The following is a 25,495-nucleotide window of genomic DNA, read 5'->3' as shown; positions in this document are numbered from 1 at the left end:
TCCTGGTGTGACCTGCCTGCTCACCTGCTTGCTTGTATAAGCTGCCATAGGCTGTCTTTCAAAGGGATGAAAAGCTAGGATTCAAGGATGCTAATCAATACATTTGTGCTCCATCATCATCACCACCCAGAGGAAACCAAATGTCAAGATCAATCCATCTGCAACTGAATCTTCAGAGGAACAACATTTTAACTAATTTGGCCAAGGCCAAATGCCAGTCATAAGAAGAAATTTATATTAAATTTTAATTGCAAGATGTTCAGTGCAAATTTAATGAGTAAAATAAGAGACCTGAGAATTCAAGCATGCTCGGCTCATGCATAATGTTAACTCAAATTGGCTCTCTGGAGGTGCAGGGAATTGCATTTTGAGAATTTACACACTGATAGAGCAAATGTAGCAGGCCGGGAGGTTAAGGCCATAAATCAGAAGCATTTAACTGCCTTCGAGTGATTGCTACACAGTATAAAGGCATGGAGAGCTGGCTGCGGCTGCAAATGATTACTCTGTCTGGATTATTGAAATGCTGCTCAATATTCATAAATCAGCTATCACTAATCCCCCAAATAGGTGCTGTCAGCCTTCAAAATACATTTCCGAGGAGCTAATTGAGATTGAAAGCCACGAGAATTCGGGGCCTCTAGTGAAAACAAAGGAGGTGCTCTGTCCAATCAGCATTGGAAGCTGATCTTCGGGGAGATAGCTGAAAACACCAAGTGCTGTCCAAGACATATAAAAAAAAACACCTTCAGTAAGCCGTCCACTGCCAAAAAACATTTTTTCTAAACCAGTCGAAATTTATACTAGTTTAATGAAGTTGGAATGCACACTTTACCACTCTCTTTTAAATAAGTGACATGAAACAAAGGGGCCTGATTACCGACCGTGTTTACCAAGCATACATCTGGCGGACGCCTTAAAATAGATGTAACAACACACACCAGCTATTTTACAGTTATTTACAAAGGTGCACACACCACTGTATGTTTAGGAAAATAGTAGTTACTCAGCAAATTAACTAGTTGTAATTTTTATCATAACACTGCTACAACCCCCGTCACAGATGCAATAACAGTGACTGGCAAGGATCCTTCTTACTGGCGCAATCAGCAGATGCTGTAATTCACGGCATATGTTGAGTGCTGGCTGTTAATGAATCAGAAAACATGAGGCTTTTGGGGCTAAATAACCCGAAGAAACATGGCCAGTGACTAAGAGAAAGTATTAGAAAAACTGGACAAAAGGAGCCAACAGTTGCTTAGAATAACAGCCCGTTGTCAACCACATTTCTATATCTTGCATGCCGCACATTTCCGGCTTGTGAGTGACACCTTACCGCACCTACAGCTACCAACAACTGTGTAACAGCCTTGTTTTTACTGGATAGTGATGGCCGTGGCCTCCCTTCATCTTAGAGCAAGTAGATGTCCTGAGCTGGGGGTCTGTCTCAGCACTTGTGGGTGTTGACACTGGAGTGACAGAGGAGTGGTCAAGTAAAATCAATGCAAATATATAGTGGCCACCCGCTGAGGTGTCACGCTGGATATTCTCAAATACCTGCACATGCATTTCTGGCACCTTGCATCACCCATAACTTAAACTTCAGTGAGTCTATTGTACAAGTTACTTCAAGGAACAGGCACCAAGTCTCCTGACTTTCAAGTAGGAGGACCAAGAAGGCATGTTAGGATTTATTAACTGGACAGATCAGCATTTTCAGTAGTAAATATAAAACATTAACGCTCTCGACCCATAAACATGCACATTGACTACAGATAATAGTAGGGCTGGAGACCCAGGATTAATCCCACACACTTAGGCCTACTTCTTCCAAACAGTGGTTGAGTAGGAAAGCTGTGTGTATAACTTATACCTGTGCAAGAGTGTAGCTTGTGCCCAGAGTTAAGACAGACTTCTCATAAATCTATCTGAATTGTGTTTGAGACATTTTATTTAAACTACAATGGATGACACTGGAAACTACTCATGAACTTCCATGAAGTTGACAAAAATGCCCACTGCACAGACTGCAAAGATTGCTATTCTTCCCTATTCCACTTAAGGGCACAGTTGGACTTTGTTCTCGCTGATTATTTTTTTTACTGATCTTTTCGCTGATACACGACTTTTAGTGGCGGTTTCTCAAACTGTTTGTTTTGTTTTAAGATTTACAGCCCCTTTAAGACCCTCGCAAGTTTTAGGGAACCTAATTTAAAGTAAACAACTGTCACTCAGAGGGGGCTCACATTGTCCTCTACTGAATGCCTAGGCCACAGGATTAAATGCATTTCAGAGAACACCAAACTATTGAAATATGACTTACATGTTCATGGAGGATTAAAACGGAAAAGGTAAATTTATAGATGTAATGCGGATTGCCTTAATATCAAAATTATAGACAGCTGGGGATGCTTTTGATGTAGCAGCACAGTAATGCTGGCACACATCATGCATTACATCCTCTTAAAGAATGGGTACATTCAAGAGCTTTCTTTTAAACTAGGATGTTTCACGATGATAGGACTGGTGTAATGATCATTTTTCACAGAAATACCTTTATAAAAGATGGTAATGCATTCACAGCCTTCATGATAACATTTCTGAGACAGAGGTTTTTAGATAGCAATCTGTAGTTCTTTTGTGAAGGTTTAAAATAAGCCAAGGCACACATTTTACATGGAAAAAAGGTGTCAGGTGAAATGACCTGATCAAATAAGAAATATTAAAAAATCATATAATCTAACACTTGTTTTTTAGAGTGAATAGAATATCTATAACTAAATGCCAGCCCCGGAGAGATTCTCTGACCTAGTTAAATTAAACTCTTCATGTTCTAGGGACCAATCTACTCCTCATACATATTATTTCATGAATTCTGTGAAACACTAACACCGCCCAGCACTAGTTTTGTGTATTTGTCAGAGGCACAAAAAAGCTGCATGACACATCAGACTAAAATTTTGATGCTTGGAATGGCAACAAGTGAATGTACAAAAGTTACTTTAGGTGGACTGTTATCAGGGTAAAGTAAATATCTCCTCCTCACCAAAGAATCCTTATAAATCCACATGCTTTGAAAAGTGTGCAGTTTCAAGCAGTTAACCGTTGAAATTAAAAGGGCACTCTAATCATGCAGATCCTAGGATGGCCCATCACCTGAACATATGTTTAGGTCAGCAGAATTGGTACTTCTGCAAGAAGGGTATCATTGAAGAGGCATATCTGTAGCTTTGCATTGAATATAGTGAGCTGTGGGAGAATCCATGAAGGGCCAGTTGGCATTTAAGTAGCAAAATGTGATGCTTTAAGTCGTTCTTTCCTTTCATTACAATTCTACAAGCTCAAGGATAGTTAACATAAGTAATAAACAACTACTGTTTGCTACAAGAGTAGGAACCAAAACTTGAAGAGAAAGTGACTGAAAAAAAGGAAATACAGTTTAAGGATATTACAATGAGTTTTAAAGAAGAGCATTCTTGTGGAAACTGTATGAGTCATGTATGTCACTTATTTTCTGAAAGGAATAATAAATATGAAATACTGTGACAGAAATGTACAACTCTATTTCTCTATGGACTTAGAATTAGTAACCTTCTTTCTAAGTATGAGAAAGATGAATGGCTACAATCATGCATTTTCAATTTTCAAAATATCACAATTCACTGGTACTTTAAGAACAAAGATCATGAGCTTGGATTGCTATGGTGGTTCGGGATAGACAAGAGACAGAATCCACATTCAGTCCTGTAGATATTAATTTGCTATGTTCAGATGAATAAGTGAAATAGATTTAATATAATACTACAAAGTATCATGCATTTATGGAATGGGTGATTAAGAAGGATTCTTTCCATTTGGTAGCAAGTTTTGTTGAAGGTTCTATGTACAAAAAATGAATAATGCTAGGTAGTGACAAAGGATGTCCCTTTTGTTTGATCCTCATAAATGAGACATCATTTAAAATAAAATAATTGATTAATTGACCAATGAAGTGTGCAGTAACACTTATTTGAGTATATGTTTGGTATGGTTGGTATGTTCTAGCAGGAGTTTCTGTTGACCTGGTCAAATTGTTACTGAACGAGCTATTTCTTTGCATTGTATCCTGGTAGATGTACTATAAAAATAGGTATCATTTTGAATTATATCATTTTGAATTCAGACCCATGTGTCAGGTGTAAATCAATATTTCATTATTGTTAAGAGCTTTTTACTGCAGGTAAATCGCTAAACCTTTAAACTATTGACTGTGTTGGATACAACTGGTAAGTTGCTTGTTCATCCTAAAGAGATTACACTCAGATTCAATATTTTTAAGGTTTAGGTACTTGCAGAGGCCCTCAAAATGATCTTTATCTGTAGTACACGTCAGTGAAACAGTCCCCACATAATAGCCCGTTTTCCACAAATTCTGCAAAACAGTAGATAAATCTGTGTGTACATTCATAGGAAAGTGCCGCCCAGGGCTATGTTAACCACCAGATCAATACTAACATTTTGGCTGCTCTGCAATCACCTATACCCGATCCCTGTGCTGTAATACAAAATGTAAATAGTTAATGGTGTCACAGAAAGCACAATGTATTCCTGGAAAAAATAAGAAGGATCATGTCAATGTAGGAACATGATGAAGAGTAATACCCCTTTTTTGCTTTTAAATTAAAATTACTGATTAAGGTGAATGGCTATTGAGTCTAAATTGGCATAATTAAATGATAATTGATTTTATGCAGTGCATTCTGTAAAAGAGTAATACCTTTGAGGCCTTTAACCTGTAGTAGTGGACTGCTCTCTGGAGCCATCTCAAAAGAGTCCCAGCAGCCACATTACCTCCAGCTTTTCTCTCCATATTTTCAACAGTGAATGTTGACTTTTTAATGTTGGATTCCAGTAGCTCTAATGTAGATTCAGATAACTGAAATCAATCAGAAACATACACAATGAATGTTTTGGGCACAACTGGAGTACTGTGTATCATTATTATTCTCTTGAGTACACTTTTGCCTCCCGAATACTTGCAACAGTCTGTATATATTGACATTTTTAGAACCAGCAAAAGTTTATTATAGAGAGACGTTTTGGTGATTAATAGATTATTTTGTGTGAATTATTACACAAGTTAAGAGACAGACACAGGTAAGATTGAGACATTCACTCTACTCAACAAACGAAAAAGAATATTCATTCTCTGGGAAGAATTATACAGACTAACTCCTTAGCTAACAGAAGGAAGTCATACTTTAATATATTGCTTTATGTGCACAATTTGAAAAACATTTTGTGGTGTACTGTAACTTGCTGCCACAGGGAATGCAGGAATCCCACTCACTGCTATAGAAAATCTGCCAAGTTGCATAATTTTCCATAGTGGTCAGCTTAATAAAGAGGCTGAAAACTGAATGCTTCAAGAACTCCAAGAGAATTTGCCACTGAAATGCTGCAACAATCTACAAAATAATATCTTTGTGTGTATTCGCAAACAGTCTCACCGGGTTTATATATACGTATATTTATCCACACACAAGGTGAAGCCTGGAAAATGTGGAAATCTATGGAAAGCATGGGAGGAAATCTAAGCATGATAAAAAAACAATTTTATGAAGAGGAGCAAACAAAAGGTGTTTGTAATGTTTTATCTAGTTGTTACTAGCACCAGGCTTGTAGCTAGTTTGTCAATGACTGCTTTCTCATGCCTATTGTGTGAGCTTTGGATAAACAGTACACAATTCAGTGGCTAGGGAGACAATTCGAATACAAAGGGCGCTAATGAGAATCCCGCAAGCCATGCTTCATGAACAAATTAAGACGCAATGAGAGTTTCCCTCAAGAACAGAACAAATCCTGCCTTGAATCTGAATGGTATGCATAACAAGAAAGGAAACATGTAAATTTAACAATATTGTTGGGGTGCGTATAAAAGCGCTTTGTGCCAGCTTTCTATGTGTTAGCGAGCTGTGCAACTAATACAGGCCAATAACCATCAAGAGCAGGTTTGCTTGGCAACTTGTGTAGGCTCTTCTTAGTACATAGAAATAGCCCGCCTTCTCCAGAAGCACACCTAGATGCCAGAATGAAACTGGAAGTCTAGAATTTGCTCCAACAATAATTTCCAACAGGAAGGGACAAAATAAATGCCAGAAGGACCTTCCAACTGTACAAATCAAACAGTAAAGCAAGGAGCCAGAAACAAACCAGCTAGAACTGGAAAAGGCAGTGATTCCACAAATCCAGAGAGCGAGCAATCAAGCATGTACAATTACGACACAACTGGACTCAAGATGGACTCTTCCAGTAGTACCAAACAAGAAGTGATGTAATTTACGAGTGGTGAGACCAGCTTGGATTAAACAGTAATAAAGATTAAACATTCAAATACAATATAGAAGGCTACTGGATACAGAACATAGGTGCGCGACCACAGCCAGATAAGGGGGAAACCCTTACAATAACACAAATGACAACTGTAAACTAGACAATATGTAGTGCAGGGATGTCATTATTGCTCCACCGGGGACAGATTCTAACCAGTTAATTGGGACAGTCATATAGGATACATATACATAAATATACATTCCTTGGACCTACATAGAAATCATTTACATAGTGAGTGGCTTATCCTAAAATCTGACATTGGTGTAGCTCTAGACAAGCTGGAGACCCTGGAGCTAGTGTGATGTAAGCTGCCTTTAATATATTACCTGTATTTTATCGAAGCTGCTGAGCTCATTCAGGAAGCGGTCCATGTTGGCCATCTGCCTCTTTGCTCCCTTAGACCAGGTGAGATCTGTGTTGGGAGATTTTAGAATGATAATTATAGAGGCCATCAGCTCCTCTGTATCCACATCAGGCTTCTGCATTCCTCTAAGTTCTCCTAAAAACCAGAAATGATACCTGTGTTAAACCTCGGTCATGTTACGTCGAAAAATATATTCTTTACTTAAAAGAGTCATGCTGTGTTTACCTCCTGAAATGCCAAAAAAGCACAAATTTATTAGAGAAACACCCAATATTTGTATGTTCAAAAACTGCATTTTTACATGACGTAAAGGTAATCTTTTTCAGTTTCACTCAACCATTTCAAACTGATATCGTGATGGGTCGCTGTGTACTGCTGCTAAAATTGTCACAGCTTATTTAATATTCATCTCGACGAAAGCATTTGTAATTCTAAGTAGCTCAACCCAGAACATTTGAGGCTGCCTGGAGCTGCACACTCCAGTGGGCTGTAACAGGAGAAGCATTCACAGCTACTATTTGCAATGTGTCGGTAGAAAAAAGCAATAGATAAGTACTGTTACAGACAAGATTGCCTGCTTCATGAAAGACACATGTCCCCAAATGGGAATTCAACATCATAAATGCACAATAACCTATTAATTTAGTTGCTGTATTTTATATAGTGATAACCTAAAGTAGTTTCCGAAAATTGATTCATCCAGCTAAGTCAACTACTGTGGAGTTATTAACCTATCAAAAAGCAGCCTACTTCTGCACTATGGAACTATCCTTACTTGATATAATACTTTACAACTTAAAGCGAATTTCAATTCAAATGTTGCTAAAGTTAGGTTAGTTCTATTAAACGAAGTGCATTTCGTTCAATTTTTTATTCTACATTGGAGAAACCGGACTACTGGTTTGTTCGAGGAACTGAAAAGAGAAACATTCCATACAACATCGCAATCTGGTTCCAAAAATAAGAGCACAGAACAATTACTTAGTTACGTTCCGGAATCGCTATCAGAATAAACTCCCAAATCCCTCAACCATGTGTTTTTGGTACAACATAGAGCGCACGGCCTGTCCCTGACAATGCAGGTCTAGGACCCGTCCTCTGACCTGGAGGGGCACGCCCAGTGTGCCCTCATGGTGGGAACAGGACTACTGCCTCTTCCTAGGTGTAGCACATAAAACGGTGGCGTATACAGTGTCTTGAGATTTTTAGTTTGACTAGACCATTTTAATTGTGTAGAGGCAGTGTGGCCTACTGACGGTTCTTGTGTAAAGTTATGTCATGTGCCACCAGGAACCTTGCACAGACATCATATATGTATTTCAGTGCATGAGAGTGTATAGTGAGCATGAGGGGTGGGGATGTGTGTGTGTGTTTTTTTTTTTAAAGCGGGACACACGATGGACTCGGGACAGATTCCCCAGACAGCTAAATCCATAAAGATAACCTTATTTACTGCCAGAAAAAGCTTCTCTAACTCCTCCATCAGCCCCACGCTCTCGCACCATCAACTGGGGCCTTGGGGGAGGGGAGTGGCAGCAGGCAACCGCCATGTTAAAGTTGAGGTGAAGTTTACACAGGGGCTTGCGTGCACTTCCAGAGGTGGCAGACATATTTCATGGGGTTTAAAAGAACCCAAATGCATGATTATCATGATTTAATTCATTTTTGGGAAATTGCTGACTGAAAGTCCCTCTGTATAAAGGCCTTCATAACCTTTCGTCCCTGCTTCTCAACGGTTCTCCTCTGCGCAGCCAGTTACTTGTTCGCTTATCCTTGAATTCTTGGTAATTCTGTCAATTTTACACAGTTTCTCAGATTCAATGTTAGTCTTGGATGCTGTTTTGGTTTATGTTCCAGAAAGGATTGCCTTTTAGATCACCACTAACTTCAGTTTCGGAATCAGAAAATCCCTGCCATTTATTTCTCTAGCCCTTGGTTTAGTATGCTCCGTCCTCTCCTGCTATGAGATTGTCCTAGTCTGTCCAGTTGCAAAACAGTCCTAATACATTTTATCTGAAGGGTTCATAAGGGTGTCCAGGCTCCACATTTGTAATGCCAGTTCTTAGGGTGGTATTTATTCCAATCGGGTAGCCCTTAACCTGAATATTTATGCATTTAAGCACAAACAGGCTAACAAGCACAATACCCAGCCATCTGCAATTGACATCAATATTATCGGAGTTATTTGCAAAGCGTTGCAAGATTTGTGGTACAAAAGCAGAATGAGACTGCTGTGCTGTGTCCAGAACGTTATATTATCAATATAGTGTAGCTTATTTAACCATTTTCTTAGTCTGTCTTCAGTTTCTCATTGCAAAGATAGCCAACATGTATGTTTGGCCCTTTGGCAGTACTTGATGTGGGCTTCTTCAAGGCTGTAGGGAATCTTTATGGCTCAGTGCTGTCAGATGTCCGTTTCTACATTAGTAGGCCACTTTTACCATCTATTAAAGTTTCCTCCCCTTTGTAACCATGTGCGAGGTCTATATTGCGCCCCCAGTGGTGTACAAATTTCAAAGGAGACCAGAGTTGCAGATCATGCATTAGAGCCAATGCACCCTTGCACAAACTTGCTGCTTCCGTGGTCGCGACATGGAGATAGAAACATGCCAGCCCTTACATGCATCCTCACTGGGGCAATGACCCGCACCTCAAACAAATCTTGCAACGCCTTGCAAATAACCAGTATGATTCTGATGTCAACTGCAGATGTATGTGTATTCTGGTCCTCAGCTTACCTGTACGTAAGGCAGTCCTAACCTATCCTGTGCTGCTGGGACTGTCCTTGCATTTCCTACTCTGCTGCAAGGCTGTCTTAGCCTGCCTTGTTGCAAGACTATGCTAGCCTGTCTGGGGTGAGACTGTCCTACCTGCTCTACTGCCAGACTGTCCTAGACGGCCCATTCACTCTTGTTGCAAAACTCTATTCTCTAGTCTTGTCCTGCCTGTGACCATATTCAATTCATTCTACGGCATTGATTGTCCTGTCAATGACCAGGTAAGAGCTCATCTTTTTGTGAGGAGCTTGAGAGTAAACTCCACTCCTTTTCTAAATCTCTTTTTAGATCCTCAACCTGCATCACACTGGCGAAGGGCGCTGGTATAGGGTAGTTTGTGTACCCTTGGAATAGCAGTTTGGGCTGAGACATCCATTTTGGGTTTGGGACAAGAAAGATCTGCATATAGTTTTTCCCTCTATAAAAGGAGCAAAGACAAGGTAAAAACAAGCATTGGCCTCTTGCCTTCGAAACTTATTGACTTGTTTTTTGTTCATACTGTACAGCATCAGCGAAAAGATACTGAACAGCATAAACCAAAAGGCAAAAAAGGCAGGTGCATGTGTCATGACGAATGCGCATAATGCAGCCGCCATTTCACTTTTTTATTTACCAATCCAAGATGGATTGGTAAACTAAAAAAATTATGATGAGGTAGCACAAAGGCGATTTTATTCATAAAGTGGAAGGGTCAGCAGCAACCTGCTGCCTGGCCCTTTCAAAAAAAGGTAAAATTAAATTAAAATATAGGACTGTGGTGGGGAGAGGGAAACAGCGGAGCAGGTCAAGGTTGAGGTGAGGAAGGGAAAAGAAACACATAAGGGAGGAAGAAATAAGGCGTACAAGGGAAGAGAACAACCTGGGAGAAACACACAGAGAAGAGCAACACGGAGAGCAGGGGGGGGAAGCACAAGGGGGAGAGAGAGCATCACAGAGCATGGGGGAGAGCCAAGTACACAGGAGATACAGATGGAAAACACGCATACCCTCATGGAGTGTTTAAGCAATAAGAAAAAATTGTTCTCTAAAAGTGAGCATTGAAAGGACACATGTAAAGCAGCTTTGCTCGGGGCGGGATAAACATAAGATGGACAAGGCAAGTAAATGAGGAAGCCAATACAGACAACCAATGGTAGGCAATGAGCGGTCTTTAAGCCCACTGTAAAGTCTTAGTAAACTGACAGTTATTTTCCTTGCACTGTCCGGTAGTCTTAAACTAATGAGGAAATTGAATTCGGGCCAGAATATTTAACAGTGGCTTGGACTAAATAGTACAGTTCAGGCAGTTCACCCGTTACAGTTTGTACATCCAATGGAGGAATGCTATTTTTTTTTATTCCAGTTACTTTCAATATTTACTAATATTAGGTTAGCTTAGAGTTAAAAGTTTCAACAGTTTTGCAAAAATAAAATTCGAAGCCCAAATCTATTTCCATTTGACAACAACAAAATTGATTTTCACACGACATACAAACAAAATCAAAATGGGCATATGACTTAGTACATATCAATCAAAATTCTACATTATTACTGATACCTACAAATCTGCATATATTAATGTAAAAACATAAAGGTACCTAGTGCGGTAATGTCCATGTCCATCACAAGCTTCTTGATGTCTGCTATAATGGCTGACGCTTTGTATACTGCCTTTTCATGAGCCAGTTGGTACTCCGGGAGAAGTTTCTGGAATCCCTTGATTTTTATCATGTGCTGTTGCACACTATGAATTTTCTGCTCCACCACCACCTTATCCTGCGCGATCTGGACTAGGATCTGCAAGGTTCCCTCTTTGTGCTCATTGAGAGCTGCCATCTGTTGCTGAAGATCATTGGCCAGTGCTGTGTAGGATTTAATTTTGGTCTCTGTGTAGCTGAGAACGCTTTTCATCAGCTCATGCACTTCCATTATCTCATGGTGCTTCTTCTTCATTAAATCCGTAAAGCATTGGACAAATGTCTCAAATGTAGTATTTGTGATATGGCCATATTCACCTCGTCCCTGCTTGCACCGGTCATAGTTTGCAATGGCCAGATGCATAGACGCTAATAGGTGGCATACATTTTCTTTTTCCTTATTACTGAGCATCTCCAGATGTTGGATGTAGTGGTCAGCATGTTCTACTAAACTTTCTCTGAAACAGAAAAGAGAAAAATGTGGAACTGTGATCAATTAGAATCTTTGCTCCAACCTCCAATCATCGTTTCCCCTCCTCACACACATCACAACCACAAGTAACAACATGAACATTACATTTAGTTTCTATTTTAGTGTAGGTGTTTATAAAGAATGAACTTAGAGCCCAGTCTTCAGCGGACTACTATAGATAAACAGGATACATAGTCGATGTGAGGGAAGAGGGGCATGCAGATACATTTACAATAAAATATCAGGACAACTAATGTAAACAATAAACAGCTAGGTGGGCCACAGAGGGAATGACTCAGTTATAATGGTAGTAAGAGATTCAAGAAGAGTTGTATATTCCTAAATTTGCTCCACTGAAGGAGCAGTCCGGAGGCAAGGTAGCATCAACTAACCCTCAATAGGCTGTACTATAGTGGCATGAGACTCATATCTTAAAGAAAGCAGCCATGCAACCTTCTGCACCCTGAGTCCAAATTTGTCAAGACGGAACCAGACATCAGCTTGGGTAAATTCAAATCCAAGTAGCACCAATTACTAATCAAGGGTCGAATTCACAAAGGTTTGAGATTGTTAAAGAGTGACTCATGCATGGGAAAAGTTGTAACTTGATGTGTCTTGACTTTCCTATGCTTGACGAAGCTAGAAAGATATGGATGCAGAAGTTTCATGTACGTGTAGAAGTTACCAAAATATCTTTATAATATAAAGTCATAACTTTACTTTGGATGTGTTCCCAGAGAAGTGACATAACGTGTCTTTTGTAAAGCATGTGTTTACCCCATTGTGGTGCTATAAAACAGATATAGGTACCGAAGATAATGTTATCAGATCCATCACTTTGAGTATCCTAAACTCTGCCTCTTAAGCCCATTCACTAATTCTGCCCTTTTCTCCATTAATTGTTTCTCTGACTTTTTCTCATAAAATTCTCTAAAATCAAACCCAAGCAGCTACAGCGTCATTGCGTATGCAATATTTACACGTCCGTGACCAAGAGCCCAGCTCTCTAGTCCGATTTTTAACACTGGCATGATATTGAATACCCAAAGCCATTGGCCTAACTTATTCTTTCTAATCTTTTCACTCTTTCCTCTTCATGGTTTTCTTTACCATGCATAACCTCAGGTATTTATTGCCCCATGCTTCTACTCACCTCAGAACATATCTTGGTGCAGAATACTGTATACTGTATATCACTTTCTTATCAAACAACAAACAGCATGTGTGTCAGTACAGCACTGTGAAGTAAATATTGGAAGTCTGTACAGGAAGGGTAAAGAAAAAGGTACATAACAAATGTATATAAATTCCATACCCTTATGTGTGTATCGGCCTATCTCTTGTTTACAACACCTTGGGGTTTTGTGAATACGGTAGCTAGCTGTAAAACTCCGAATCTGACATATGGATTAACGTTAAGGGTAATGAGGGGTATAACTGCTACCCATGGCTGGCTCTTGGGAACCATATCTCTGCTAACGCTGGTCTCGGGATTACTGAAATCAGCAACACAAAGAGAAAGTAAACAGAGTTCTAAAAACCTTGTTTACTTTGTGTAGTTCACTTTTTTGCACCCCCTCCTATCCGTTGAAGTCAAGGATGGGGCAACGAGTCATCTCTTTGAGGTTATTGGTGCTCAGAGAATACATAATGTCACCTTCGCTACCTCTATAATTTTGGTGATCTGGCTTTCATGCAGGCATTCACCATAAATTTCAGAATTTCTTTCTTTGTTAATTAGAACCATAAAATTCCATTGTCCTGTTCTTACCTGGACCAATGAGGAATAAAGTACACATTTAGCGCGTTGACAAGTGACGGGAACTCTAGACACTTCCGATAGAAGTTAGCTCCAGTGCTTGAGTAGATGAGTATCCAACGGAAGTTCTGCTGCACTGATTGCAAGAAGAAGTTCCAAGCACTTTCTTTGGAGTAAGTAAGGCCAGCACTAGTAACCTGTTCAAAAAACATTTCAATGTGTAAATATAAACATAAGCAAATGATGATCTTCATTAGATAACAATAGTACTTTAGATTTAAAAAATCAAGACTTTGTGCACTCTCTCACCACACTGTATGAACTAATTCTTCCCCTCTGTTCCCTCTTTACCAACACTGTTTCTCTTTTCTAGCCCGCCCAATATGTGCTCACCTTGCGCTGAATCTCACTGTCGGTGCTGTATTTGACTCTCCATTCAGCATATACCAACACTCACCAATATGTGCCCCTGTCCCAATGAATGCCTTCTTTAGCCCTCACCCACAGTCTCTGCACTCTCTTACCACACACTGACATGACTCCTAACTTGTTCCTTATCTCCCAGTCTTTGCTCTCTCCCCAAAACAGGGCCATATTATCAACGTACACTACCCTTAATTGAACTTCTCAGGTGAATGTCAATCCCAATGGGCTTTCAGTATGAAATTTCGTCATTCGACACACATTTTCCACTCCAGCAGTGGTTATGTCGAGCCATCCAAACATCTCAACCTGTTTTATGGTAAAAGACATATTGTGGGCCTACCATGAACTTACAGAGGCTTGCCCACAGCATATCATTGGTTTGTTCTGATGTGCACCCTGTTATGCTTGCTTCTTATTCAATGGGTTTCCTGATCTCAGCTTGTCCATCTTGTATTTGTGCCTCATGTGGAGCACAGCCTCTGTACCATCTTTCTGATTGGCTGGTTTCTATCCTTTCACTGCTCAACTTTTGGGAACTATTTTTTTTCTTTTTGCTGCTATTATTGCATATATAAATATATATATATGTTTATATATATATAGTGGTGGGAGAACAGGCAGTAAATTGCTGTCATCCCTAGCCTTAAATAAACAAGTGCTTTAGTGATGCAAATGCTGTCCATGTTATATTGCAGGCATACAATCAGCATGACACATGAGTGTGCCTACAAAATAACGCAGACGCTATGGCCACACCATTGAGCTTTTTTCTGCTTTTTTTCTTCTTTGGCCATGCTGGCCAGTATCTTGGTGATGTAGTAAAGCACCAACAAAAGGCAATGGCAAAGCCAATAAGTCCCAAAGGAGAGACCTACTGGCTTTGATAACGCTTGTTCACACAGTCACAAATGACAATGTCACATCTGCCTACCTTGGAACAAATAATGCATTAGTTTGGCACTGCATAACAACAACTGGGGATCATCATTGCGCCATGTGCACTTGACTTCACTTGAAACTTTACACCGAACATTAAAATAAATTGAAATGTGCAAACAACTAGAACATTCCATTTGTAGGAATCTGAAACGAATCTACGAAAGTTAGGAAAGACTTACTTCACTCCGCATGGCATTCGCAATGGTTGCTTGCTGCTCTGATGTAAAGAGATGAGAAACTGACCCAGAGACAACAAAATCTCTCATGTAAACTAAGGCGGTGTTATCTGCTTCTTCTTCAGTCAGTAGGAAAATGGTATGTTGACCCTGTAGGAACACAGCAAAGATCATCAATTAGAAGATTTAGAGGAACAGAAAGTTCACATGGGTAGGGGTAGATTGGACAGCGGCGGATAAGAAGGGGAAAGGACATTAATCTAGATTGTTCCACATTAAAGTGCAATACAACTTTAGGGCACAGATCCTCAGCACCAATTTGTCAGTAAAGAAAGAGGTATACCAAAGTTGCACTGTTAGCGCATGCAGTTCACTGACACAGCATGCAGTAAGATTCTTGCTGGCCAGGAGCCACAAGGAAAAGCTGTGCATGGGCTCAAATAGTGTGCACATAAAAACCAAATGAAGGTCCAATTGAGGCATTATGAAGAGTTTCGGAAACGTATACATTAAGCCTTTCAGAGATCGCATCACAAGAGGTGATTTGAAGATAAAAGGCTGGTCTGAAAAACATAAAAAGGACAAAAAGGGCTAACATGAAACCTTCAAATATGCCCATTCCAAAGCCTTGCTAGACTAACGACAAAACAAACAAGAATGCACTTCATCTCCTGGCCTGTAAGGGAGCATGATGATGGTCTCTACACCAAGTCACAAACTTCACTCAGGGCCCTGAATAAATGGATGTTATTGTTGAGCATTTAGCTTCACGACCACTTAAGGTGACAAATGAGAACTGCTCAATTGTTACCATTCAATCTCCATGCTTGAAGGTGTAGATTGTGAGGATTCAGGTGCAGGATCCTGCCTTTCTGCTAAGACAGGTGATCCTCTCAAAGGGAAAGCCAGAGGGCAAACACTCAGGCTCAAGAGTTATGGGTGCCACAGTATCCTGGCCCGATTCAGCACTATCATGATGACTTGAAACTGGTATTCCCTGAGTTTATTCAGAACATGAGGCATGAAATGTAATGGTAGGAATGTGAGCAAAAGGCCTGTGATCCATCACAGGCCAAATGAGCCTACAGCATGTAGTAGTTTCCTGCTGGTGGTGAAAAGATACATCCAGGAAATGCCCCTCCTGTGCTGTCATTCAAAGACCCCCAGGTGGTTGATCACCAGAAAAATTCTATGCTGATTCAGCCACCTTCAACGGTGAAAGGCCACCTCACACTGGAGGTGTGAGGTGGCTGCAGGACCACTTGGCTGTTATGTTGTTTGTGAAAACCTGCACCTTCTTGTGAAGGTCGGTATGAAGGCTTTCAGGGCCTGCTGGATAGTTCAAAGCTCCAATATGTTGATGTGGAGCTGGTTCTATACTGGAGACAATGACCCCTGTTTTCCACCTCTCCAAAGGTAACCCCACAGCCCAGAGATAATGCATCTGTCACTACTGTAAGTCAGGAAAAAAGCCTGCTGCAAGTCAGATTCATAGCTGTTTGCCACCACTGAAGGACCTGGCCTGAGATATGGACAGTGTTGAATAGAATCCCCCAGTGCTCAGCCCATGAAACCAAAGGTTCCACTGTAGGGCCCCCACATGCCACACAGAAAACACAGGGCAAGGAGGATGCGCGAGGCCAGGAACTCAAAAATCCATAGAATCATCCTCACTGAGACCCAGAATTGAGCAGAAACATCAGGATCATATGCAGAATATCCTAGACTCGCTCTAGGGATGGAAAGGCACTGAATGCAAAACAAGTCTAGGATAGTCCCAATAAAGGGAATCCTCTGTATGGCTGTCAGGTCAGTACACCGATGAAAAAAAACAAGGATAACAGATGGTCAACGGGGATCTATAGGTGGCCTGTGACTGACTGCTTTAAGTCCTCTATGGGCAGTCAATTGTTGAGGTAGAGGAAATTACATATTCACCGACCTTCCAATTTTGGGTTGCGACCACCACCATCACTTTAATGAATAGCTGAGGGGCTGAGGTGAGGCTGACAGGTAGAAAGACACATCAGAAGTGTTCTGACCCCCATCGTGAACCGCAAGTAGCACCTGTGGGACTGCAGCACAGGTACATTAAAATATGCACAAGTTCAGGGACACCATCCAGTCTCCTAGGTCCAAGGCAGAAAGAATTTGAGCCAGTGTGAGCATTTTGAATTTGACTTTCCTTAAGAAGGCATTCAGAGGTCTAGAATGGGTCTGAGACCTCCACACTTCCTGGGTAAGAGGTAATAGTGACAATACCACCCCTTTCCAATTTCCACCTCCAGAACCCTCTCAATGGCAACCTTGGCCGTTAGAAGGCTGACCTCTTGCACCAAAACTGTGGCACTGTCTGGTAAGACTTATGCTGGTAGAGGGGGATTTGTGGGGGAAAAACTAGCTGAGAGTGTTGTCACAGTTTGTCTGCCAGGCCCTTGAGCAAAGCCCTGAACTACCTGTATTTGTGATGAAGTTGAGAGGCCAGCAAGAGAAACCTCAGAGAGCAGGCAGTGGAATGGCTGTCCTTAAGGCACTCCAATGTCGAGCCAGCCTTCTCCCCCAAAAAGTCTAGAGCCATCAAAGGGCATGTCTATCATGGTTGACTGGACTTTCCTCAAAAATACTGTTGCAGGCATCCAAGAGTGATGCTTTAGAACTACAATGGTACCCAGTGGCATGACCTACACCGCCTGTGTAGGCCAGCACATTATACCTACTTTGCCACATTCTGCACAACTTTGATGGCTTGAGCAAATGCTGCCCTGAGGCCCTCTGGAATGGCCAAGCAAGATATTGCTGGCCATGTGCCATAGTGCATGAGTGTATCTATCCAAAAAGGCAGATCCCGTTCACAGAACATAGGGAATAGATATAAATGTGTTCAACAAAGGTATCATTTTCATTGGAATAATTCAGCGTGTGTTGCATTGAATAACCAGGTCTAGGCACTGAGGGTACAAAATGGTTTCACCTTCAAAGACTGTTCAAATTTTCAAAATGTTATTAGTAAAAACAGGCACTTAATTGTTTCACAATAAGATGGGGAGGAAGGAACCACTTAATTACAGATAATAGGTTCCTGAAGTTCATTTACAATTGTAGAAAGTTCTTTAGCGAAATTGGGAGCTGCTAGCATGCTGTGTGTGAACTACTGTGTCAGTGCACATTTTATTTTGTGGTGGTATTCGTTCACTTAAGAGGTAAATTAGTTTACAAGGGGTTCATTAGACTTTAGCCATATTTTGTTCATCTTTTCAGACCTCTAACTTAGTGCTGTAACCGCTGTAGGAAACCCATAATTTACTTTTTTACAAGAAGATGTGAATGCATGCCAGTTGGTAAAAATTATCACACAACATCAAGTTTAGACCAGGCATGGGCGGGTAGGGCGGGGGAGACGAAGTATGCCTTGCTGGCCATGTAATGTTGTGACTTTCTCTACACCACCGATCTTATCATCTATGATATGTTAAGTTATAAAAAGTTCTAAAGCGCAATGAATACCCAGAGGTGTCATAGCGTTAGCTATAAGACATTGGTGGACTCAAAGGAAAGAGCTAGCATCAAAGAGAGTTAAAAAGGCAGGTATTCAGCTGTTTCGTGAAGGCTAGAAGGATAGGGGCACTTTTGATATACAGTGAAAGTGCATTCCAGGCTTTTGAAGTACCCAGTAAAAAGCTCCTGCCTCCCCAAGGTGATGGCCTAAACCTGGGAACTAAAATGAGTTTAGCATTGGCCAATTGTAAAGTCCTGCAGAGGGAGTACCATTTGAGTCTGTTGTAGAAATTCAGGGCCAGAGCCCTGTAGGGCTTTGTGAACAATGCAAAGTGATTTAAAAGTAATCCTCTGCTTAACAGGAAGCCAATGGAGTTTCCTAATTGAACTATACACAGAGTGGTATTTCAGGATCTTTAACAGGAGCCTAGCTGCCGCTTTCTGGAGAGTTCGCAATTTGTTCAAAATGTAAAGGTGAGCATTGAGGTAGAGGCCATTACAATAATCTACTTGGCCATCACTAATTACGTAACCAAGGTTTTCTGAAGATGGACAGGAATATAAGGGAACATCTTTTTTAGAATTATGAGCACAAGAAAGGCTGAGGATGTCACCACATTGACTTGATCAATGTAGTTCAATTTCTCATCAGTGAGCATCCCGACATTGCGTGCCTTTCTAACAAGTACAGGTAAGGAACCCATGTCCCGTGGCCAACAGATTGGAGTCCAAAAAGAAGGTTGGGCACGGAAAATAATCAATTCAGTCTTTTAAACAATTCCTGCCCATCCAGCTGTTGAATGCCTACATATAATCGCAAAATCAGGGGCCTACGCTTAGCTCATCGTTAGCTAAAGTGACAATAATTTGCGTGTCGTTTGCATAAAAGGTTAAAGTAAAGCCTAAATAACGTATTAGTTTGGCAAAAGGAGTGATGTAAACATTGAAAAGTGTCGGACTAAGCGAGGCCCACTCCTGAGGGACCTCGCAGGGGAGTGAAAAGGTAGACACACACCTTCTTTTCAATAAAAAAGATCTTATAAAAAAAAATGTTTAGACCAGAGCTCAGGCACCAGAGATGGACATTGTGCAGGTCTATGATCAACATATGATTCCTGCAGTTGCAGCATGGCTTGAATCCTGTGGTTTTGGGGGAGACATGTTCTTTGCTCGCAAATCTGCAAATTTTGAAGATGTCGGAAAAACAAAGTTCAGAGTGGAGCTCCAGGACTGCATGGATGGGTATGGGAGAAAAGGAAATTATATCAGCCTGCAGGGGTGGCACCTATATGAACAAGTTATTTAACTTTGGTAACGCTGTTTCTGGTGCATACTCAATTAATTTGCAGATTCCTCACCTTGTGAATAAATACCAATGCAGTGCCTCCCAAGTCAATGGCTCAGATCAAAAGTCTGGCAGAATCAAACAAACAAAATGCACATCTTGACAGACCTGTCTGACTAGCCAATACTGCTTTGCGAACATGTGCACTGATGCCCTCATAACAGTCTGACAGATATCTAGGACAAAAGCTTTGCATGCCAACAGAGTGCTAATAGCCTCAGCTCTGGTGAAATGAGCCCTCAGACCTTCTGGAGGCTGCTTCTTAGCTAATGCGTAGCAGATCTTATTACAGAGGACTATCCATCATGGTATGGTCCACTTCTGCACTGCTTTGCCTTTGTTTAATCCAAAGAACTCGACAAAGAGCTGAACACACACCCGATAGCCTTTGGTACGATGATGTAACAGCTCAGTGCTCCAAGCATTGAAGCCTCTCTTCCTCTTTATAAGGACATGGCAGAGCAAAGTATGTCAAGAGAGTAGTAGCTTGTCCGAAATTAAAAGGCATCACAACCTACCACAGAAATGCAGCTAGAGTTCATAACACCAGTTTGTTCGGATAAAAAGTGATATAAGGCGGCGGGACTGAGAAAGCCTGAGGCTCACTGACGCAACGTGCTGATGTTATTGTGACCAGAAACACCGTTTTCAAGGTCAAGAGTTGCAATGGACAACTGTGCATTGACTCGAAAGGGGGTACACATTAGGAAATTGAGACCCAAGTTCAAGTCCCAATGTGTCATCTAAAAAGCTTTTGGCAGAAACATATTTTGCAAACACTTACGAAATCTCGTTACTTAAGTGAACAAGTATGGCTGGTCTGGCAAATGTAAAAAGTTTGAATTGGCAAACAAGCCACCTTTAACAGTGACCACTGCAAGTACTTGCTGGGTCAAAGATAAAATGAACAACAAAACATCTGAAAGTTTGGCTTGAAATAGGTCCACCTATGGGCACCGCACCAGGCAACAAACTTATCCCAGTGTATACTGATTTTGTGAAAGGGTGCCTGGCCACCAAGATCACATCAATGACTTCGGAAAGGAGAACAAAGGAAATTAACTGTCTTTGCTCAATCACCAGGCACTGAGGTGCAGGTTCTGTAGATCCAGGTGCAAGACCCTGCCCTGCTACTATGACAGAAGGTCCTCCCAAAGGGGAAGAGAGATGCTCAAGCCTAGATCGTCAGGGTACCCACTTTTCTGGCCTGATCTGGCATTAATAAGACGACTTAGGCCTGGACATGTAGGAGTTCTATGCTCCACTCTAGGTGGAGTGCGTCTCTGAACGAGAGTCTTTTGGGAACTCCAATACTAAAAACTTTTGACACTGCTTGTTCTCGGAAGTGGCAACAAGTTCGACCCAGGGGTTTTGTATTGCTAGAAGATGTTCTGCACTACTCCCAGGGGCAACTGCCATTTGTCATCCACTCAGCATTACAAGCTCCATTCGCTGCATTCACATATCCTGTTAGGTAGTTCATGACCAGGAAGATGCCTGGATGACTCAGCCAGTTCCAGGGCTGGCACATGAACTAGGACTCTACCCCACCCTTCTTGTTGGAATACCACATGGCAGTGGTGTCATCTAGGAGAACCTGAACCAGTCTCCCCTTGAAGGATGGCAGGAAGATTTTCAATGCCATGCAAATGGCCTAGACTCCAGCAAGTTGATGTGGGGATGAGTCTACACCACAGACCAGAGTCCTCTGACCTCCACCTCTCTCAGATAAACTCCCCAGCACAGTAGTGACGCATCCGTCACCACCATCAGCTGTGGGTGGGGCAGAGAGAGGGCATGCCTCAGGTCGAATTGCAATCAATTAGCCACCATTTCAGATCTTTTGCCATCTCCTCCAAACCCTGGATGGAATCTGGCAGGTTGCCCTGGTGCTTGGTACACTGAGACTTCAGATCCTACTGTAGAGCCCGCATGTGTCATCTGGCATGGTCGATGAGCAGGGTGCAGGATCACAGCAATAATCATTGATTCCAGCAAAGGATTCAGGTATGACTTTGGGAGGTTCATCATGAACCCCAGCAATGTAAGGAGGTTCCCTGTCGTCTGGAGGTGGTCCAGGACTGACTGTGGTGAGCCTGCCTTCAACAGCCAGTCATTGAGGTAGGGGAGGACTGGCACTACCTATCTCAGCAGATGGTCACTGAACACCATCATTACCTTTATGAAACACCCAAGGGGTACTGGTGAGGCTGAAAAGGAGCACAGCAAACTGGAAATGCTTGTGGCCCACCTTGAATCACAGATCCTGCAGGGCTTGCTGGGCAGGTATATGAAAATAGGCACTTGGCAGGTCCAATGCCACCCTATAGTCTCCTGAATCCAGGGCAGATAATACTTGAGCCAGCGTAAACATTTTGAATTTGTCCATTAACAGGAAAGCATTGAGATCCAAGATTGGACAAAGGTCTCTGACTTTTTTGGGCACCAGGAAATAGCAAGAATAACATTCAGTCCCCACTTCTGAGTCCTGTAGCTTCTCAATGGCTCCTCTGGACAAAGAGTTTACATCTGCAGATGCAAAAGACAGCATGTCCTCCAAAAGCTGATCTTATGCAGATGGCAGAAATGTCAGGCTAAAAGGAATGGGAGGGTGTAGCCTCACTGGAAGATTAGAAGGATCCACCTGTCAGACGTGATGCTCTACCACCCATAGGGAAAGTGGAAAACCCAGCATCCTTCACGGCTTTTGTGTGCCACTACAGGCACACAACAGAAGGTTGTTTTTTTTTGCAGTACGAAAGGGAGATTAAAATGCATGCAAAAGGTACATCTACTACTGATGCCTGAAGGTCCTACGAGAAGCCTGTGGACCTCATCCACATGTGGTGCTGAAGTGCCACACAGTCCTAGCTGTGGTGTCTAGGCCTGATGAGATAACAAACTTAGCTGGCCATCCTCAGTCGGTTGGGCCCAGGAGGCCTGTGAGTCTTCTGGTACTGTTGGTAAGATCTCATCAGCCATGTACCAGACTGCATGGATGTAGCACCCCAGGAGGCAGCTGGAGTTGACCGACCTCAAGTCAAGACTGACCATTAAAAATATTCTGTTACCAAATGTTTCAATACTTTTGGGCTCTGACTGGTGGATTAGTCAGAAAGGTGTTAGCATTCACTCTGGTGGTAGATAGCGCCATCACCAAACTCTCAGGTGTTGGATGCTAGATTATAAAATCGGTGTCACCTGGAGCTAGTCTATGACGATGTGCAACTTAGCAAATGACTGGAGGGCCAGTGCATGGTTTAGCCGAAGTGCCCAAGAGCATGTCTGTGACAGCCTCACTGAAGGACAGAAATGGTTTGGTTGGTGCTTGGCCAGGCTGAAGGACATTAGGTTTTATCTCCATAGTGTGGAAGTGGAGGCCAAGGACCTCAGCAGGTCCCCTGATTACTGTGACAAAATACGTTTCTTTCTTCAGTTGCTGGTACAGGAGAGGAAACCAAACCTTGTGTTGGGCAAGGTATCCAGTCCACTGGCATCTTGCAGGTCTACATATCGGTTTTCCTCATCATAGGGTGGGGCAAACCTATCACTATTATCCCAAATATCAACTCCACAAAGCTTACTCTGGTTGGTCCAAGCCAAAAAGTTGGTGCAGTGTCTGTGTGCTACTGTACGGTAATGGTACTGTGTCTGAGTCAGAAGTGTTGTGTACTGGCTGTGCCTCATTGGAATGGGGTGTAGGCTCAGTTGAGACAAATCTGGCTTTACGTCGGACATCACAATAAGTTGTGGATCCTCCTCCAGCACAGTAGGTGTTAGCATTGACATGGAAGAGACTGGGGTAGGAGTGGACGCCGGTGCAGAACCCAAAGTAGATTCAAGAGGCACAGATGGCTGGGAATGGATCTGCTGACATTAACCTGACTGGAGGCTCCTAGGAATCCTTGGGGTCCAAAGGCATGCTAGAACAAGCTAGAAGATGTACAACATAGCCACCCTCAAGGATATGATCTGCTGTGACATTGCCAGTGTGCCAGGAAATTAGGAATGCATCAGGACCAAGATTGGACTCAGCTCTTCGGCAGAACAAGAGCGAGACTTAGATGCATGGTGACGCCCTTGCACCTTCTCTGGATATTGACAGTAATAAGAAGGGGCCGGGTCACCCTTGGGCTTGTTATTCTTCTTTTTGGACTTATCTCAAGACTTCGACTGCGATGAAGATCTATGACAGGAATGACTTTGAGAGCTAGAACAGACCCTCACTCTCACATTCGACCAGGACTTGCATGGAGTTCTGCAGTGTTTTGCCATGCAGGGCTTCGCCTCTTGTTCTCAGATGGCTTTTGGATTCACCTGGCTGCCATACTCAGAGGTCTTGGAGTTGTGTGCCAACCCAATCAGACCTCCTGGGATTCTGTCATGGACATCTAATTGCAGCAGTTCCTAAAAGGTTTAAACCCTGTAGTCTTAGGAGGTAACATGTTCCCTTACACACAGGCACGACTGAGAGAAAAATCATTGAGAAAACAAATCTCTTCAATGTATGAAGAAATGGAGCGGCCCTCTGAATCTACTCCTTAAAGCACATAAAGAAAGGAACAGACATCAGGACACATGGGTGGCACTTATATTAGGCTCTGCTCATCACTTCTGAAGCAGAACCAACTCTGTGCGAAGCCACCTATCGGAGGTCAGGAGCACTTCTTTTTGAGTTTCCAGATTGTCTGGTGCTTTGAGATACTCACAAGGTAAGTACCCTACGTGTTAAAGTATCCATCCAAAGCAGCTCAGCTCTATCACTTCCAGGGAGGTGCAAGGACAATAAGGAGTCATACAGGACCACCTTATGCAGGGAGCTTGAAAATTCTCCCGATCCAGGGTCTGGGACTATTGTAAAGACGTGGAATCTGCAGTTAGAAGTATTCAACAGAAATTAACTTTCTCATGGTGGTGGTGAGTAATGAGGTTCCATCTTGAGGAGGTTTTATTTTTTAATAGAGACAGGATACTTGGAACCATTTAAGCAGGAATTGATCTACCCGCCAAAGGAAAAACTGTGTTGGCCCACGATAGCCAAGGCTAACATCCCATAGGTAAATATGCACATGAGCTGCAATATTCCCCATTTTTTTAGACTATGCCTTATGATAAAAGGCCTTCAAATGAGCTGCTGCGTCCTGATAAATTGATGAAAAGACTGGGACCTGACCCGACATCATATTTAACATTTCACTGTCCACAATTCCAAAAGTTATTCCCTGATTAATGCAGACAGTGCATCAAAGCAGACATTTAAACAGGTCCATTCCTACGATTCACTGCTAAGTCACTAGAAAAATCTCATCTGTCCATGAAGACTCGGAATCGTTGGCCGGTACATCATCGCACTATTCAGCGTCACTGTGAGGCTATGCAATTCATTGACAAAGCGCCTCAATTAAGTTATAAAGGCAAACTAGTGTTCGGGGACAAAGGCCAGTCATCGTCTAAGTTCCATTTTCCCTGTTGTATTTCTGGCTCGGTTTAGCTCTACAACCATAAAATTACATTTTAAGGTTGGAAAACTAACACTTATTATATTTCAGCACCTTGAAGGTACATCATATTTGATTTACAGCTTAGATACAGAGACATTAATGAAACATGTGTCATCTCTCTGCAGTAAGTTATTTCGGTTAGTTAATCAAAACAGTTTATTGATGCAGCTTCCAAACATTATTCTACATACAA

The 25,495-nt window shown here is 41.9% G+C and overlaps 1 protein-coding gene across 1 annotated transcript in view; it reads right to left on the bottom strand.

Moving 5' to 3' along the window:
* The window catches only part of LOC138286353 (uncharacterized), a 1,286,679-nt gene that overhangs the window by 638,112 nt on the left and 623,072 nt on the right, over positions 1 to 25,495 (bottom strand). Inside the window, exons 65-69 of the mRNA XM_069226509.1 lie at positions 14,965 to 15,111; positions 13,433 to 13,617; positions 11,091 to 11,647; positions 6,699 to 6,871; positions 4,757 to 4,915 (exon numbers count right to left, since the gene is read on the bottom strand). Coding sequence (XP_069082610.1) covers positions 4,757 to 4,915; positions 6,699 to 6,871; positions 11,091 to 11,647; positions 13,433 to 13,617; positions 14,965 to 15,111 — 1,221 coding nt within the window. The remainder of the gene's footprint in view (positions 1 to 4,756; positions 4,916 to 6,698; positions 6,872 to 11,090; positions 11,648 to 13,432; positions 13,618 to 14,964; positions 15,112 to 25,495) is intronic.

Source organism: Pleurodeles waltl, chromosome 3_2, assembly GCF_031143425.1.
Source record: "Pleurodeles waltl isolate 20211129_DDA chromosome 3_2, aPleWal1.hap1.20221129, whole genome shotgun sequence".
NCBI classification, from domain to species: Eukaryota; Metazoa; Chordata; class Amphibia; order Caudata; family Salamandridae; genus Pleurodeles; species Pleurodeles waltl.
The sequence above is the reverse complement of the archived record's forward strand: the minus strand, read 5'-3'. Positions and strand labels throughout refer to the sequence as shown.